Source organism: Mandrillus leucophaeus, unplaced genomic scaffold (assembly GCF_000951045.1).
Source record: "Mandrillus leucophaeus isolate KB7577 unplaced genomic scaffold, Mleu.le_1.0 Scaffold91, whole genome shotgun sequence".
Taxonomy (NCBI): Eukaryota; Metazoa; Chordata; class Mammalia; order Primates; family Cercopithecidae; genus Mandrillus; species Mandrillus leucophaeus.
Genome location: NW_012109919.1, coordinates 600,920 through 619,171, shown reverse-complemented (window position 1 = coordinate 619,171; position 18,252 = coordinate 600,920). Strand labels below are relative to the sequence as shown.

At 37.7% G+C, this 18,252-nt stretch overlaps 1 protein-coding gene across 4 annotated transcripts in view; it reads left to right on the top strand.

The window, feature by feature from the left end:
• Positions 1 to 18,252, top strand: part of LRRC28 (leucine rich repeat containing 28) — a 129,099-nt gene that overhangs the window by 99,410 nt on the left and 11,437 nt on the right. For 3 of the 4 annotated variants that reach the window (XM_011969806.1, XM_011969809.1, XM_011969807.1), the window contains 3 exons: positions 376 to 478; positions 9,821 to 9,996; positions 11,920 to 12,079. In XM_011969806.1, coding sequence (XP_011825196.1) covers positions 376 to 478; positions 9,821 to 9,996; positions 11,920 to 12,079 — 439 coding nt within the window. The remainder of the gene's footprint in view (positions 1 to 375; positions 479 to 9,820; positions 9,997 to 11,919; positions 12,080 to 18,252) is intronic. The other variant, XM_011969808.1, reaches the window with a different exon arrangement.

The following is an 18,252-nucleotide window of genomic DNA, read 5'->3' as shown; positions in this document are numbered from 1 at the left end:
AAAGACAGGCCAGGGTGATTATACCTAGGAGATGGGGGAGAAAGGAGGAACCCAATCAGATATCCCAAGTGAGGGGTTCTTGCTAAACTGACTTAGCAGAGTTCTTTGCTAAAACTGGATTTTACGAGGTCCACACGTGGACCTAGAAGAAGGTTTAGGAACCTGACTAAAGTTTGGCCAAGCAAAGAATCTGTATCAAGGGGCAGAACTAGGCTTGTTTAGGCTGAGCTATAGCTTACTTTATATAACACTTTTTATGGTTTTCCTCCAGAATAGAAATTTTCGAGTATTTCTAATATTATGTATTACATTTTATATTTCACATTATAATGGTGCCTGTATATAGGAATTACAGCACTTTTCTTTCTAATCCAGATTTAGGTCGATCTCGAGAACTACAGTATGTATACGTGGATAACAACATTCACCTGAAGGGCTTGCCATCTTATCTGTACAATAAAGTCATCGGGTGCAGTGGGTAAGGCCAATTTCACATTTTGAACTAAAAAATACATTAACTACTTTTGGTACTTCTGTTCAATTTTGTCTTTGCCCTTGATATGCTAAACCAAGTATCCTTAGAAACTAAGGGTATTGGGCAGGCAGTTTGGAATATTGCCTGCTGGATTCAATCAGTAAGTTATTTTCTAATTGAAAGAAAAATGAATCCATGTATACCTTTTTTTATTATGGAAAGAAACACCTTTATTTCCCCCCCACATACCCCAGCTTTATTGAAGTAGAGTTGGCAAATAAAATTGTAATTATTTAAATTGTACACGTGATGGTTTGATGTACATACATTGCCACACGTGCCATTATAAACTCAGTGGTGCTAGTCACAGAAAGTAGAGGAATCAGCATTAATTTAGAAGTTTTTCTTTCTCCGAAGCCCATTGCAATGACAGTTTTACTGCAGTGACAGTCCTAGTATCTAGGATTTTACCAGTTGGAAATATTTAGAACTCAACATTTGAGATAGTCCCTCAAAATAAATCATGATTCTAGCAACCAAAACAGATATTTCAGTTAATGGGCTTTTATTTTCAGAGCAGCAATAATCTTTTCTTTTTAGTCAGGCTTTTAGAAAGATGGTTTCATCTTCTCCTTCTACAGTGCTGGCACAGAACCACCCTAAAGTGTTTCCCTGAGTGGCCAAGGATTAAGATGGGGCCACTCAACCACCAGGACCCACTTGTGACTGACCTTCCTTTCCCCACTTCAGCAGCCAAGTGAATACCCCAGAGGCAACCTAATCAGCATGTTTGACTCTCCCCTTCTAGTCCCCATCATCCTGCATGACTTGGCACAGGCTATGTGTAGTTCTGGCAAGAAAAGGGATGACAATAAATATATACATAGAAGACAGTCGTTCCCCGCCGTTGGCATAGCACAGCTCCAGGGGCAGTCCTAGGAGCAGTTCTTTTAGGAAAACTTATGCAGTTGTTATCTTGGGAAAGCCCAAGATGAGTTCAGTGCCTGTATAGGCTGATGAACTCCAAGCTGAGAGATGTATTCTGGAACTTTCTGTGAAGCAAAGATGATAGAATTGGTGTTTTTAGCTCAGTGATTTTTCTACAGCTGCTTATGTCACAGCTGTGATACTATGTAGTCATTAATCCTAATGAGTTCTTAAAGGATCATTAATATAGCCTAATTCTTCCAGGTGGTGAATAAAATGCCTGTAGTCACCATGGTACATAGAATGATGCAAGCAAGCTCCAAAGCTGAAGGCACTTTTTCCCACACCAGAACCTTCAGCGACCAAACTGAAATGCAATCTGCATCTCTGCCACAATTAAGGAGTAGCTCTTATTTAAGAAAAAGTGGGCCGGCCACGGTGGCTCAAGCCTGTAATCCCAGCACTTTGGGAGGCTGAGACTGGCAGATCAGGAGGTCAGGAGTTCGAGACCAGCCTGGCTAATGCGGTGAAACCCCGTCTCCACTAAAAAAATACAAAAAACTAGCCGGGCGAGGTGGCAGGCGCCTGTAGTCCCAGCTACTCGGGAGGCTGAGGCAGGAGAATGGCGTGAACCCGGGAGGTGGAGCTTGCAGTGAGCTGAGATCCGGCCACTGCACTCCAGCCTGGGCGACAGAGCGAGACTCCGTCTCAAAAAAAAAAAAAAGAAAAAGTGCCTTATACTTTGTTGTTTAGATATAGATGTTATTGACTACTAGAAAGTTCTGTTTGTGCTAAGTAGAGAGATATTTTTAAGTCTTTGACTTGGTGTCTGGTAGCAGTGGTAGTAAATTTGATGAGAACTCCAAATCTTTTTAAAAAAACAAAACACTAGGGGAAAATACACAAATTAGGTAGAAGTCGACTTTTTTTATTATTAAACTTTTGTTAGTAGTAATGGAGAAATAAAATTATTAACAATATAGGTATCAAACAACCAGTTTTCTAATAGTAGTATTGAGGGAATAAGCAGTCCTACTTACAAATGGCCTATAATCTAAAGGCCTTTTTAGCCTGTTGGTTTAACTCTGAACTCAGAATGCTTTCTTCATAGAAACGGCTCTGGGCACCACCTTGCTAAGCAAACTCATTGAAGAGTCTATTGACTCATTGACTATTTTGCAACCCCTAAATTATACTTACATATTTCTATGGCAAAATGTGTTCAGAATTTTAATAGATGATAACTGCTGAAGCTTTGACAACAGCATTAAGAGTCTCCTTTCTTCTGCCTCTTTTATCTGTTGGATATGTGGAAAGGGACTTCCCAGTTCCAGTTCAAAGTAGTGTTGCTTCGTGCCTCAGCCTAAAGGAAAAGAGGGGGAAAGGGTAGTAGCACAAGGGCCTGGGGGAAATCTAGTAAAAGGACATACATACATGTATTCGAAGTCTAGAAAGTGCCCTTCTTGATTCAGAACAAGAATTTTGGTCCAGTTGTTCCTTCAGTGAACATTTATTGAGCAACTACTCTGGTCACTGTATGAGATAATGGCTATACAGTGATGCGCTAAGCAACGCAGTACCTGCCCTCATGGACCTTCTGATCTAGCCAGGGAGTCAAGCAAACCCTAAATAATGTAACAAACTTGGTACTAGTTCTCTTTAAGGAAGTAATATTTAATCTGAGACCTGAAAGATCAACTCCCTTGGTTCTTACTGCTATCATATGTTGCATCTGGCCTAGATGTAGGCCCGGGATATAAGAATAGCTTCTGCTGTGCTGTACAAGCTCTGAAACAATTGCAGTACCCTTTTCAGATTGAGGGTCTAAGAATTAGAGCAACAACTGAGCAAAATGAACACAGCTTTAGGGACTTGTGAGGCAATATAAGAAAAGTCTGAGAGATATATATATATCTATCTCAGATTCACATCTTGGAGGGAGAATAGAGAGAGAATGGGGTATAAAACTTATAAACAGGTATAAAAACAGCAAATAGCAAATGTTGCAGTTTTAAGAAATCTCAGAAGTCTCATAAAATTATCTTTGGTATTCATGGAAATGCAAACAAAGTTAGCTTCTCCTTATTCTGTGTTTATTTGTCAAATAATTTGTGAACATTAGCAAATCAGCACAGTGCTAGAAATTGTGGGAAAAACAAATATAGTTTAAATGTTTATCTTGATATGCAAAAATAACTGTAATACAAATAATAAATACCCTAAGAGAGGTAGAGCGATGGAAATGTATAGCATGGAACTGTGTTTTATGACCTAGCTTCAAAGCCACACACTGTTGTTTCTGTTAAATCCCGTTGATTACACAGGTCAACCCTATTCAAAGTAGGAAGGGAGTGACCACTAGGAGCGAGGACCATTCGGGGCCCACTTGGAGACTGGCTATCACAGCTTTATGGCATCTATACTATTTGCTAGCCTCATGGAAAGGAATGATCTTCATTTTTTCTGGGTTTTTCTTGTTATTACAGGAGTAAATGTCCTTTTTCTTCTACATTATAGCCAGAAAGAGAGGTTCATTCCATGTTAGAGTTTTAGAGAATGGTAATTGGCACACATGCTTACTGAGGAGAACTTAACGGTAAAAGTAATCCTCTACAGGATGATTTTTTCCAGTTGTTTAATCATGTAAAAAAGAAAAAAAAAAAAACACCAAGCCACTGCTTTGCTTTTTATTGTGTAAATAAGCAATTATAGCTGGATTTGTGTCCAAATTGGTTAAATACTATTCTAAGGGTTTATTAATATAACCACTGAGGGTAATAGAGTTGCTTGTATGAGAAATGTATTCTGAGTTAAACTAATATACTAAAAGTAGTCCATTTTTATGTAGGGGCTGCCTGCCCCCGGTATCGGATACCTGAAACACACTTTCATGGAGCAGGACCAAAGTGGCCTGGCTGCAGATGAAAGTACTCAAGTGTGATTGAAACTGTCATCTAAGAGACCGAGTTTATTATACTTTAAACTCAGATAATAATAAAAAAAAAAAGAAAAAAGAGCTACATATGAAAAAATAAATAAATAAATAAATAAAGAGACCGAGTTTGCAGTTTGACACCCATGAAGTTAATTGTTGTTAAAACAAAAATATTAATTACTTTTAAGTGTTAACAGAATATAAGAGAACCCAGGGTCTCTACAATATAACTTTCACAGTATCTAGGAAACATTCCAAAATTACAAGACACGTAAAGAATCAGGAAAATGTGACCCATTCTCAAGAGGAAAGGTGACCAGCAGAGATTCCAACTTTAGATGACCCAAATTGTTGAAGTGACACACAGAGATTTCAAAGCAACTGTTACAGTTATTCTCAATGATTAATGAATGAAAAGGCCAGAAAAATCGAGACTCAAAAAAAGGAAAATCTAGAATTGAAAACAGTGTCTGAAGTAAAAAATTAACTTAATGGACTTCATAGCAGAATGGTTGGAACAGAGGAACTGTCACTGAACTAGAGATAGATCAGTAGAATTGATCCCATCTGAAGGACACATAGAAAAGACATTGAAAACAAAAATGAACACAGCATGAGGGACTTGCCGGCCAATATAAAAGAGTCTTGTGCATGTATAATTGGCATCCTAGAAGGAAAATAGGGAGAGAATAGGTAACATCAGTAACAAACATGTTTGAAGAAATAATGTTTAAAAATTTCCCAAATTTGATGAAAAACAAATTTACATTTTCAAGAAGTGTAGCAAATCCTAATCAGTATAAATTCAAAGAAAACCATGCATAGGCAAAGCTGATGAAAACAAAAGATAAAAAGAAAATTTTGAAAGCAACCCGAGAAATAACATTACATACAAAGGAGTAATTCAAAAAGATTGTTAACTTCTCATCAGAAACTTTGAAGTCCAGAAAACAATACAACTATATTTTATAAGTGCTGAAGAAAAAAGTCAACTCAGAATTATATAAATACATTCTCAGAACAAAACTTAGCCTTAAGTAGCTCTGCCAAGATGACAGACTCTTTCTTTGTCCAAGCCAAGGTTTATTCTTTCTAGGTGACATAGTTTCTTTCCATCTCCATATCCACTTCTCCCCTTTCCTTTTACTTTTAAGCTGAAGAAAAACTTTTTTGCTAAAAAGGAGAAGGGTAAATCTGTAGCACTTCCCACAAGAATGCACATGTAGATGACACAGCATAGTTTCTGAAGGAGAAAAGGTCATTATTTGGGTACTATCAAAAGTCATACAGCTCTCACTCCCCTCTCAGTCTATTATATATTAATGTCTGTCTCTCCTCACTATAAGAGGCCCAGTTTTGATCTTAAGTGTGTTCCTCACAAATGTATATGCTCATATGTACCAAATACACAATTTTTATGGAGACAGGATTTGTAGTAGCTCCACACTACAAACAGCCCAAATGTCCATCATTACTACACAGCAATGAAAATGAATAAACTACAGTACACAAAGCAACATGGATGAATTCCAGAAGTATAATGTTGACAAAAGAAACCAGGCACAGCAACCTTCATGCTGTTCAAACAGGCCAAACCAGACTATAGTGTTAGAATTTGGAATAGTGGTTCCCTTTGGGGTACGGGTTTTGCTTAGCAGGGGGACCCAAGGTGGTCTTCTGAGGTTCTTGTTCTTAACCTTGGTGATTAGTGTGTTCATCTTGTGAAAATCACAGAGCAACTGTGATTTCTGTACTTTTCTACATGATGATATGTTTAAATAATGTTTTAAATATTTTAAAGTTTACCTTAAAATATCAATAATTTATTCAACATTATATTAAAGAAAAACAAACATTACTATATTGGTATGTTAAGAAAAACTTTAGATGAATTCTGTAGCCATATATAATAATTTTTATATTAAATGTTGATGTATTCAAACTATGGCCATTAAAATCAGGAATAGGAGAGGAGTGAGGGCCCACTGTCACCACTACCATCTGTCTAATGCAATAAGATGGATAAAAAGGAAATAGACATTATAAATACTGGGAAAAAAGAACTAGAAAGGTCTTTATAGGTGATATGCTTGAATATCACCTATCTAGAAAACTCAAGATATGCTACCAAAAAAATCTTTCAGACACATAAAAGAATTTAGTAAGGTGGCTAAATATAAGATAGCATACAAAGATCAGCAGTTTTTATGTCTTCATAAATTAGAAATCAAAGTTAGGGAGAAAATGTCATTTATATTTGTACCACACATTTAAATATCCAGTAATAAATATCACAAGAAAGGAACAGAATCTGTATGAAGAAACTTGTGAAATTTTTATTAAAGGATAGGATATAAAGCACTAGGTGGATAGTACAGACATACCATGTTTTCAGATAAGGAAATTTATTATCAAATTACCTCTCCTAACATGGAAATCGATGTTAATTCTAATCCAAATCTCTGGAAGGCTTTAGGGAAATAGAGATAAAATAATTGTAAAGTTCAAATTGAATGGTAACTGAGAATTGCAAGAAAAAAAATTGAACAATAATAGTTAGGACAGACTTGTCAAATGATAGAATCTTCTATAAAGTATTGTAATCAAAACAATATAGAACTGACACAGAATTAAATTAATGCATCACTGAAACAGACTAAAGACTCCAGAAAGCAATGCCAGGGTATATGGGAACTTAATAGAATAAAGAGAACAGTGCGATTCAGAGGTAAATGATAGTGTTGTTTAATAATGCTACCCCAATTACTTTTCCATTTGGAAAAAAAAAGCAATGTCCTATTTTATATTATATAACCAAGTAAGACAAATAGATAAAACATCTACATGTAAAGGCCAGGTGTAGTGGTTCACACTTGTAATCCCAGCACTTTAGGAGGCTGAGGCGGGCCTATCACTTGAGGTCAGAAGTTCAAGACCAGCCTGGCCAACATGGTGAAACCCGGTCTCTACTAAAAATACAAACATTAACCAGATGTGGTGGTGGGTGCCTGTAATCCTAGCTACTCGGGAGGCTGAGGCAGAAGAATCACTTGAACCCGGGAGGCAGAGGTTGCAGTGTAGTCCCAGCTACTCGGGAGGCTGAGGCAGAAGAATCACTTGAACCCGGGAGGCAGAGGTTACAATGAGTTGAGATCGCAGACTGTACTCCAGCCTAGGTGACAGAGCAAGACTCCGTCTTAAAAAAAAAAAAAAAAAAAAAAATCTACACGTAAAAATACAATAAACATACTGGAAGAAACTTTAGGATAATATATGCACAGTCTTCAAATTAGGGTAACCCTCTTAAGAAATTCAGAAAAATGTAGATACTGTGAAGAAAAGAAGTGGATAGATTTCACATCAGAAAAGAATGACTGCTGACAAAGGGAACCATATGCAAAGTTAAAAGACAAAAACATTTTTATTGATAAATATTTCAGTGTATATGACAAAAGATTGTTATCAGCAATATGGAAGTTCCTACAAATTGTTATATTTTAATTCAACAGAAAATTAGGTAAGGGATGGACATGGACAGTTTACAGAAGAAAAAATACAAGTGACCAGCAAACCTAACAAAAGGTGATCAAACTCATTAGTAACCAAGGAGACATTTCCATTAATCAGCCTAGCAAAAACTGAAATGACTGATAATATCCATTTCTGATGATGGTGTGGGGAAATGGATACTTTCTTAACAATCATTTTGGAAAGATCTCAGGCATTTAAAATGTTCATTTTTCACAGCCAGTGGTCTCAGTTTGGGAATTTTACTATAATAATAACATCTGTGCATTGGAATGTATGTAAGATTTATTGTGGTGATGTATGTGTAGTAGGAGGGAAAACATTGAAGTCAGGATAAACATAATAAATAAATTAATAAACTGTGGTTCATCCATAGTATGGAATATTACAAAAGGAATTCTCTAAATCTATCTTGATTAGTATAAAAGATTATGTGAACAAAGTCACATTTCAGAATTATTTGCTTTGGGAACTAACAGAGAAAGCCACTGGCTTCTTACCCATAATGATACTCCATACCTCTTCTGTTTATCTCAAGCTCTCATTTTCAAGACCCTAAAGACTTCCCCATTTCTGTTTCCTTCTATATTTGGATTCTCTTTACCTCTTTGCCACTTATCAGTCCCTTACCTGTCTACCATACTGTGGTCAGATAGTTGGTAAAAAAAACAAAACAAAACAAAGAAACAAAAAAACCAAACCTAACAGTCTTCCCCATGAATTAAAACCATCTAACTTCAGCTAATATTCCTGGCCTCCTCCCCCTACCCATCCATACCCTGCATCCCTGTTTCCAGCACTGTCGAAACCAAGATGTAGCCATATTCTTTCAGGCTGCTGTACTGCTGCACATGCTGTTCCCTCTGCTTGGAATGCTCATTACACATTTCCATTTATTCCAAGTGAGTTGAACATTAAGTCAGATATTGACTTATCTTTAAAATTTCCCCTAATTCCCTGGACAGAGTCAGTCAACCCTTCTTTGCCCCCACATTAGAACAATTGTAATGATTTCTCCCAAAGGAAGGGTTCATTCTCGTTTTTCTTAATTTAAGTATCTTAACTGACTAGCATATAGTAAGTGCTCTGGAAATGTTTTCTGATGGAGGGAAGGAACAAATGAAGAAAATTTAAAAAAAATAAATGAATCAAGGGCTTCTGGCTTCCAGTCCTGTGCCCTAAGCTTCATTGCTTGTATCTAGTCAAGGTTAGTGATATTATTTTGTGTTTTCAGAGCCAAGGTTTGTTGGCCATCTATTTGTCATTACACAAGAAAAGTATTGAGGCTCTTAGGTTACCCAATGGTTTCACACAAGAAATAGAATGAGATTGGATTTGTGAGTTTTGGTAACATTGCAGCATTAGGGACGAGGACATCTCTGCCTTCTGGTTATGAGTGGCTGCAGGGAATAGGGCATGACTTGGCTTATTGAGTATGCCAAGAATATTTTCCCCACAAGTTTATGGAAGGATCCAAAAAAGTTATCTTCTGCCATTTAAAATCTATTTGCTTTATGGGTTTAAGTTTTTCTACACAAAAATTCTATTAAACCAAGATGCTGTTACTCAACAAGGTACTTTTTTTTTTTCTTTTAATTTTGAGAGTTTCAAAAAAACACATACTTAGAGAGGGTATTAAAATGGGGAAAAGTAGAATTTACAAAGCAAATTATGTAGAGCCTAGGAAGGAAAGTTCCTTTAAGGTTCTTCCTTGCTGGAAGTGACTGGGCCTCAGCAATGATTTAGCTGAGTTCCAACTAATGAGTTTAGATTTCTGGGCCAGGTTTTATGAAGGAACCCGGGATAGCATCTGTTCACTTTGAAAAGAATTCTGGCAATTCTACTTTAAAAGAATTCACGAATTTTCAAATGTATATTTTGATTAACACATTTTATTGGCACCCGTATTCTTCTCCTTATTGCTAATAATACTGTGAATGTGTGTCTTTCTGCAGCTGTGGTGCTCCCATTCAAGTTTCCGAGGTGAAGCTGCTTTCCTTTTCATCAGGGCAGCGAACCGTTTTCCTCCCAGCCGAGGTGAAGGCCATAGGGACGGAGCATGATCACGTCCTCCCTCTGCAGGAATTGGCCATGAGAAGTCTGTATCATACCTACCACAGCTTGCTGAAAGGTACGTGGGACTTCTGGTTTTTTTATTATTCTGTGTTATTTAGTGAACATTGTACTTTGTGCACTTGTTTGGGCTTTCATCTTAAAAAAAAAATTATTGTGGTAAAATACACATAACACGAAAGTAACCATTTTATCCATCTTTAAGTGTACAGTTCAGTGGCATTAAGTACATTCACATTGTTTTGCAACAGGATTTTTCTAATAAGAAAAATACTTTTGATATTTTATCAACACTGATCACTTTAGCACCCCCTACAGACAGAGAAGCATTCTTAAAAAACATGGTTGTCAGTTGCAAAGGACGGTGCTTAAAAGTTCAACTGTGTGGTTTCAGGTAAGGAACTTGGTGTTGGGAATGTGTATTTGGTTAAAGTAAAAGGCTGGCAGTAGGGGAAATTTGGAAAGATCTTGTCCTTAAAGTTGGATACGTCAGTAGAGCAGGTTTTTGCCTTGCCACCTCCTTGCATCTCAGCAATATGTAGACCTAAAGGAGGTAGAAGTACTGGGAGCCGTTGGCAGTATTGTCGTAGTTAGGCAGCTGAAATTTGGAAAGGATTTGGCAGTGCACAGATTTGATAGGTATTGTGGGTGTATGTCTGAAATGCTTTAAGACAGCACTAGGCAATATTAATACGAAAAATACATTTCAGGTGTTTTTAAAACTGTGAAATGTTTCATCTTTACTTAAAAAACAGAGTCCATACAAAAACATCTCACATTAACCTTCCAGAAATGCCTAGTGCAAAGTTAAGTTGGTTTTAAAAGTTAAACAGAAAATTATAGTTGTTCACCAATCAGTAAATTCCATTTTTCTAAGTGTTATTGATGAGTCTGGACATATATAAAAGGTAAAAAGATGATTCGTATTTCCTTCCCAAAGATGAGTTGATAATTTTTAGATTTCACCTCAGCATGAGCATTTCTCTCTCTGTTGGATGTTCATCATCAGTAGAAACCTGGTGTAAATGTGTCCTCAAGATTGTTTGGGCCACTGGGATGTTTTGCTTTAAATGTCTCTTTTGGGTAGCTCCGACTAAGCTGGGAAGGAAGCTCCCTGTTTTTATTAGTGACAGCTCATGGGAATAAGACAAGGAAAAGCTTGATTTCATTATTTTTCATTCTTTTTTTATTTCCTCCTTTTCATTCTCTTTAAAAAATATGATTTAGCCTTGGTGGAAGATTGATACTAAATGCCTGATAAATTAGGGAGAACTTAATGAAAGTCAGTTTTAGTCGTCAGTTCCAAAAAGTCTCTGACTCTTATTAAAGTTTGCAAAAATCCTCTTTGGGTGAATTATCCCTTTTTGATCTTTGTTCTTAAAAAATATTTTATCTCACTTATTCCTTGCTTCTACCTCAGGATAGTTTCTGGCTCTTTTTTTTTTTTTTTTGAGACAGAGTCTCGCTCTGTCGCCCAGGCTGGAGTGCAGTGGCCGGATCTCAACTAACTGCAAGCTCCGCCTCCTGGGTTCATGCCATTCTCCTGCCTCAGCCTCCCGAGTAGCTGGGACTACAGGCGCCCGCCACCTCACCCGGCTAGTTTTTTTGTATTTTTTTAGTAGAAACGGAGTTTCACCGTGTTAGCCAGGATGGCCTCGATCTCCTGACCTCATGATCCGCCCGTCTCGGCCTCCCAAAGTGCTGGGATTACAGGCTTAAGCCACCGCGCCCGGCCAGTTTCTGGCTCTTAAAATGATTGAATTTATGTTTTCTTTTAGTATCAAAAATATAAAAAAAAACTTTCATTTTCAGATGGTGTTAGATTTTTATTCAGTGTCTGTCAATCAGATAACAGAATTTTCAACATGAAGTACTTTTAAGTAACTGAAATTATTTGGTAACAAAGAGAAATATTTTAAGAAGCCTAGTTTAAGGAAGTCTGATTTTTTACTCATGTGCGTGATTTTCTCTTGTGTTCCAGATTTGAACTTTCTGTCTCCAATCTCATTACCCAGAAGTCTCCTGGAGCTGCTGCATTGCCCTCTGGGGCACTGTCATCGGTGTAGTGAGCCTATGTTTACCATCGTCTACCCCAAGCTCTTTCCCTTGAGAGAGACGCCAATGGCAGGGCTGCACCAGTGGTAATCATGCCTAAGTGGGCACCAGGGTTTACACCCAGGCAAGGGGTGCCGGGTGGGGAGACAAGAGGCTGTGCATGAAGGCATTAAGTCAGCAATTTTAAAGGGGCATAACATGCTTCCTGAGGAACAGCTAAATGAAATGATGCTCACTTTGAACATCAGAAGAAAACTGGACTTGCCTTTATTAGTTAATTTTTTGGTCATGTGCTGGACAGTTTTATTGTATATATTATTTAGAGGAACTCATTCTTTGTGAGAATGTTTTCCTGCTATTTCCCTATTCACAGTATCCTTTAGGCAATAAGGGATGCAAGAAAAAAAATGTGTTGTATAACGGGATGCGCCCAGCTCTTTCACTTAGTTGGTGTTGCTAACTGAAAATGTGTGATTGAGTTGTGTGTGTGTGTGTGAGAGAGAGAGTGTGCATGCGCACACACACACATTTCTGTTCTGAATTTCTAACCCTTTCAAGTGGCATTCTCATGCCCAATAGTGCTACTTTCAAAAAAGAATAGTGGGTCGGGCGTGGTGGCTCACGCCTGTAATCCCAGCACTTTGGGAGGCCGAGGCGGGTAGGTCACGAGATCAGGCGATGGAGACTATCTTGGCTAATACAGTAAAACCCTGTCTCTACTAAAAATATAAAAAATAGCCAGGCGTGGTAGCGGGTGCCTGTAGTCCCAGCTACTCAGGAGGCTGAGGCAGGAGAATGGCATGAACTCAGGAGGCGGAACTTGCAGTGAGCCAAGATCGCGCCACTGCACTCCAGCCTGGGTGACAGAGTGAGACTCCATCTCAAAAAAAATATAGCAGTTAAAGATAGGCCATCAAATGAAAAATTCCCCATTTCTACAACCTTAGTTTATGGGCTTCCTAAATTTAGGAAACTAAATTTACACGTTTTCTAACTTTGAATTTGTTTAAGTTAAAAAAAGTACTATAGTACCTCATTTATCACCATCAAATATATTTCATGTGAGTAAATTTTCCACATAACTGAAGCCATTATCCCTCTTTCATATGCCAAAAAGCATTTTGCTTGTAATCATGTTAATAGAAACCTTTCCAAGATTTTCTTTCCCTCCTTCGTTTCTTAATCCATGCAAGATAGGCAATATGGGGCAGTGTTCAGAGCATGGACTTTGCACCCAACAAGCTTGGCTCTTCTGTTGTGAGAACGTGGGCAGGCTGTGGGACTTCTCAAAATGGGGATACAACAGCCTGCGTGGCAGGGCCATGTGAGGCTTGGCAGATGAGAAAGGCACACACCTGGCACTTAAGAGGTATTCAACAAATGGTAGTTGCCATTTCCATAGCTCTACCCACTCTATCCCAAAACCGTGTTTATCTTTTTCTTGCTCTGGATAATCCTGTTTTGCTATATTTCATTTCCTATTTCAATCTTCTGTAATTTTAATGTTTCATGCTTGCAGGAGTTCTGCTCCAAATCTTTCTAATTTGCTGCTTCTAAGGTGATCAGATAACCAGATTTGGTGGAATTGCATTTAAATTAGAATAAAAATAATTGAATTGGGTTCTAAGTATTACTACATGAATAAAATTAACAAATAAAATAGACATGTTTATGAGAAGCTTATAGTGGTGAAGTACACAGGCCGTGATTCCAACTCCACAGGCCACCTAAGGCAATTTACTGACCATCCCTGAGCTTAGTCTTTTCATCAATAGAATGGGAATAATAATAATATCTATTTAATAAGGTCATTGTGAGAATTAAATGTGATCATCCCTGCAAAGAGCCCAGGATGGTGTCTGGCAAGTAATAAAAAGCAAATGTTAACTATTATTATCTATTTTTGTAGTTCAGAGACTTTTACTTCTTATTTTTGCTGTGTTTTTAGCAAATGATCTTTATATTAGCAAGATATCATCGCAGGAAAATCTTAACTAATTCATTAAACTATAGTTCAAACCCTTATGCATTGTTATTATACAATTTCCTATAGAAGACATTTCCTTACTGAAAATATGAAAATGTAAACAAAATGATAGTGTCAGGATGCTCAGTAGCCAATCAAATTCTGAATACCTGTTTTTAAAATTAAACTTTTTAAATCATGGCAATTCATTTTTGAAAATAAAGTAGATCCTTCAAATGAAATCACTTTTATGTTATCTTTATATAAAATTTGGGGAATTTAGGCAGTACTTGCATTTTCCATTTACTATTTAATTTCCCTGCTACAACTTAGAAATATAGTGTGACTAATCTATTGTTTCAGGACATAAATATGATATTAATTTCATAAAATGAGTATATCAAGCACATAGAACTAAGGCAATGTTCTTTTCTTGCATAAAGCCAGAGTGCCTCTGTTTATAGCAGAGATGTAATGCCAAGATACAAACATGGCTTTCTGTGGGAAGTTAATGGTAGGGTCTGAAATTGAGAGTTTGTGGCTTTCATTCAGCCCACCAGGCTGTGCTCCTTCCCATGTTGCCATGGAGATTGTATTAAAAGCATCGGCTTCAGTTTCTACCATAGTCTTAAAAGTACTTTATTTTGTAATTGAAAACCAAATACTTGAATCTCCAGTAGCTTTTTGCTGAAAATATTTTTTAATATCATAAACTCTAAAAGATCTAAGTTTTCTAATATATTCAGTTGTTTGCATTGCTTGTCATAAAATACATTATATCAGCCAATATCTAAATTAATGTGAACATCTGGCATTATTTCAAAAAGGAACATATTGAATATTCTTCTAAAATACCAAATTCAGTGGAAGTGTTAGTTTCAACCTAAATTTAATACAGAGTGAAGTAAAAAGAAATGACAATATTTTGCATAAACAATAAATACCCAAACTTTCAAATATATATAGCAAAGAAGAATAGCTAGCAAATTCATGACTTTTGATCCTGTAGGCATAGCAAATTTTCATTTTCAAAACTTATTGTTCATTTATTAAAATGGAGGACTTCAACACAGAAGATTATTTCTTAGTAAAATAACATATTTCTCTTTTCCCAAGCATGTATGGATCTCACAAGTTCTGTATTTCCCAGTAGGAAACCAGGCTACCCAAAGTTTTTCAGGGGCATTGGATTAGTTTGCCAGGGATGCTGCAACAAAATGCTACAAACTGGGTGGCTTAAACAACAGAAATTTATTGTATCTCAGTTTTGGAGGCTGGAAGTCCAAGATCAAGGTGTCAGCAGGGTTGGTTCCTTCTGAGGCTGTGAGGGAGGGATCTGTTCCAGGCCTCCATCACTTGTAGATGACAATCTTCTCCCTTCGTCTCTTCACATCATTTTCCCTTTATGAATGTCTGTCTCTGTGCACAAGTTTTCTCTTTTTATAAGGACACCATTCATATTGGATTAGGGTCTACCCTAATGACCTCATCTTATCTATTATATGTGCAAGGATATTGTTCCCAAATAAGGTCTCTATATTAGTCAGCACAGGCTGCCATAACAAAATGACAGGGTGGCTTAAACAGCAGAAATTATTTTCCCATAATTCTGGACAAAAGAAGTCTGAAATCAAGAGGTCAGCATGGTTGGGTTCTAGTGAGGGCTCTCTTCCTAGCTTGCAGGCAACCAGCTTCTCATTGTCTCCTTATATGGCAGAGAATGTCTCTTCTTATAAGGGCACAAATCCTATCATGAGGATCCCACCTCATGACCTCATTTAAACCAATTATCTCCCAAAGACATCCTCTCCAAATGCCCTCACATTGGGGGTTTGGGCTTCAACATATGAATTTAGGAAGGAAACAGTCCAATCCATAGTAGTCACATTATGAGGTACTAGGGGTTAGGACTAAAACCCAGGAATTTTGGGGGCTATACAATTCAACCCATAACAGTTGGCGCTCTTTCCCCACTGAGATAAGGAAAAAAAAATGTTTTCTCCTGCTGTTACATAGTCACTCAATACTGAATATAATACAGAATGCTTCACCTCTTGTCACCAAAATTTGTGGGAAGTTCTCCCCACCAGCAACCAGCCAGTTCTCCAGTAGATACTAGCTAGGTGTCCTGTAAGTCCATCAGTTTCTGGACACTATCTTACTGGAGATAGCATTAGATCCCGCAGGTTAAGGGCTCAGTCCCACAAGACTGCCTCCACTTAAGATGCTAGTTACAAGTTGTAGATTGTCACCTGTACTTCTGACCAACCAGCTGTAAAATCAGGGCTCCCAATACCTCCTTCTCATGTTCAGTTAATTTGTTAGAGTGGCTCACAGAGCTCATGGAAACACGTAACTGTTTTATCTGTTTTATTCTGCTATCACAGAGTACTTGAGATCAGGTAATTTATAAAGAAAAGAGGTTTATTTGGCTCATGCTTTGAAGCCTGGGAAGTCCAAGATGGAGTGGCCACGTCTGGTGAGGGCTGTCTTGCTGTATCGTAACATGTCAGAAAGGCAGCAGGCACAAGAGACAAAGAAAATCAGACCAAACTCATCCTTTTCATCAGGAACCCCCTCCCATGATAACTAACCCATTCCTGTGATAACGGCACTCATGAGGGCAGAGCCCTAATCACCTCTTAAAGGCCTCCAATATTGTCAAAGACCTTCCAATATTGTCATATTGGCAATTAAATGTCAACATAAACTTTGGAGGGGACTTTCAAACCATAGCATTTGAGTTTACTGATTTATTATAAAAGATACAGGTAAACAGCCAGATAGAAGAGACATATAAGGCAAGGCATGTGGGAATAAATATGGAGCTTCCATGCCTTCTCTGGGCATGCCATCTTCCAGCTATCCCAGAGTTCTCCAAACCCAGTCCTTTGGGCTTTTATGGAGGCTTCATTACATAGGCATGATTAATTAAACCATTGATTATTGGTGATTGGCACAAGTTTCAGCCCCCCTCCCTTCCCCAAAGGTCGGGGATGGGGCTAAAAGTCCCAACCCTCTAATTATGTCTTGGTCTTTTCAGTGACCAGCACACATCTTGAAGCTACCTAGGGATTCCCCAGCCACCAGTTGTCTCATTAGCATATGAATGACACTCTAATCACTTAGGAGATTCCAGAGTTTTAGGAGCCATATGTCAGGAAACAGGGTCTAAGACTAAATATATATTTCACAATACCACATCCCCCAAAATTCATGTCCTCACATGCAGAATAAATTCACCCCATCCCATCCCCAGAAAGTCCTAAATCTATTTCAGCATCAACCCTTAAGTTCAAAATCTCTTCTTAAATATCTAAATCAGGTATGAGTCAGGATATAATTCATCCTGGGGCAAAACTCCTCTCCAGCTATGAACCTATGAAACCAGATGACAATTTAGCTGCTTCTAGCATGTAATGGTGGGACAGGAATACAATAGACATTCCTATTCCACAAGGGAGAATGTTAGAAGGGAAAAAAGGGGTCACAGGTCTCAAATCTAAAATCTAGAAGGTGAAATTGCATTAGATTTTAAGGCTTAAGAATAATCCTCTTTGGTTCCACATTCTGTTCTCTGGGCCCAGTGGGGTGACAATCACACCCCCTTAGTCCTGGATGAACCAAAGAGGTTGCCTTGCCCCTGGAATTGAGAAGGTTGCCCTACCCTTGGACTCTTTCTTCTCTTTAAGGATAACATATGTTTGCATCTAGGTAGTTCTTTTGGCCATCCTGCCTAAAATACCAGAAGTCTGACCGCATTTCTTCATCTCATCCCATCTCTGTCCTGTTCATACAAGCTAGCAGTATTTTTGCTGAAATAGTTGATGATCCACAAGTCACATACCTAATCTGTTTGCAAACCATTGTCCAGTCACACTGTTGATGTTCTCTTTCATGTTTTACAATATGAATAGACTTTGAGAATTTTCTAAATCTTCAAGTTCTGGTTCCTTGTGCTTAATAATAATGTGCTCTCAATTTATCTCTCTCCTCTTGTATTTTACTTACATCTATAAGCAGCAAGAAGAAACCAAGCAGTGTCTTCAACACTTTGCTTAGAAATCTCCTCAGCCAAATATCCAAATTATCATTTACAAATTCTGCTTTCCATCCAACAGAACACAGTTCACTCAAGTCCTTTGCTACTTTATAACAAGGATCACCTTTCTTCCAGTTTCCAATAATACATTTCTCATTTGCAGTCTGAGACCTCACCAGAAGCATCTTTAACATTTGTATTTCTAGCAACATTCTGTTCCTGACAATGTATTTTCTAAGACAATAGAAACT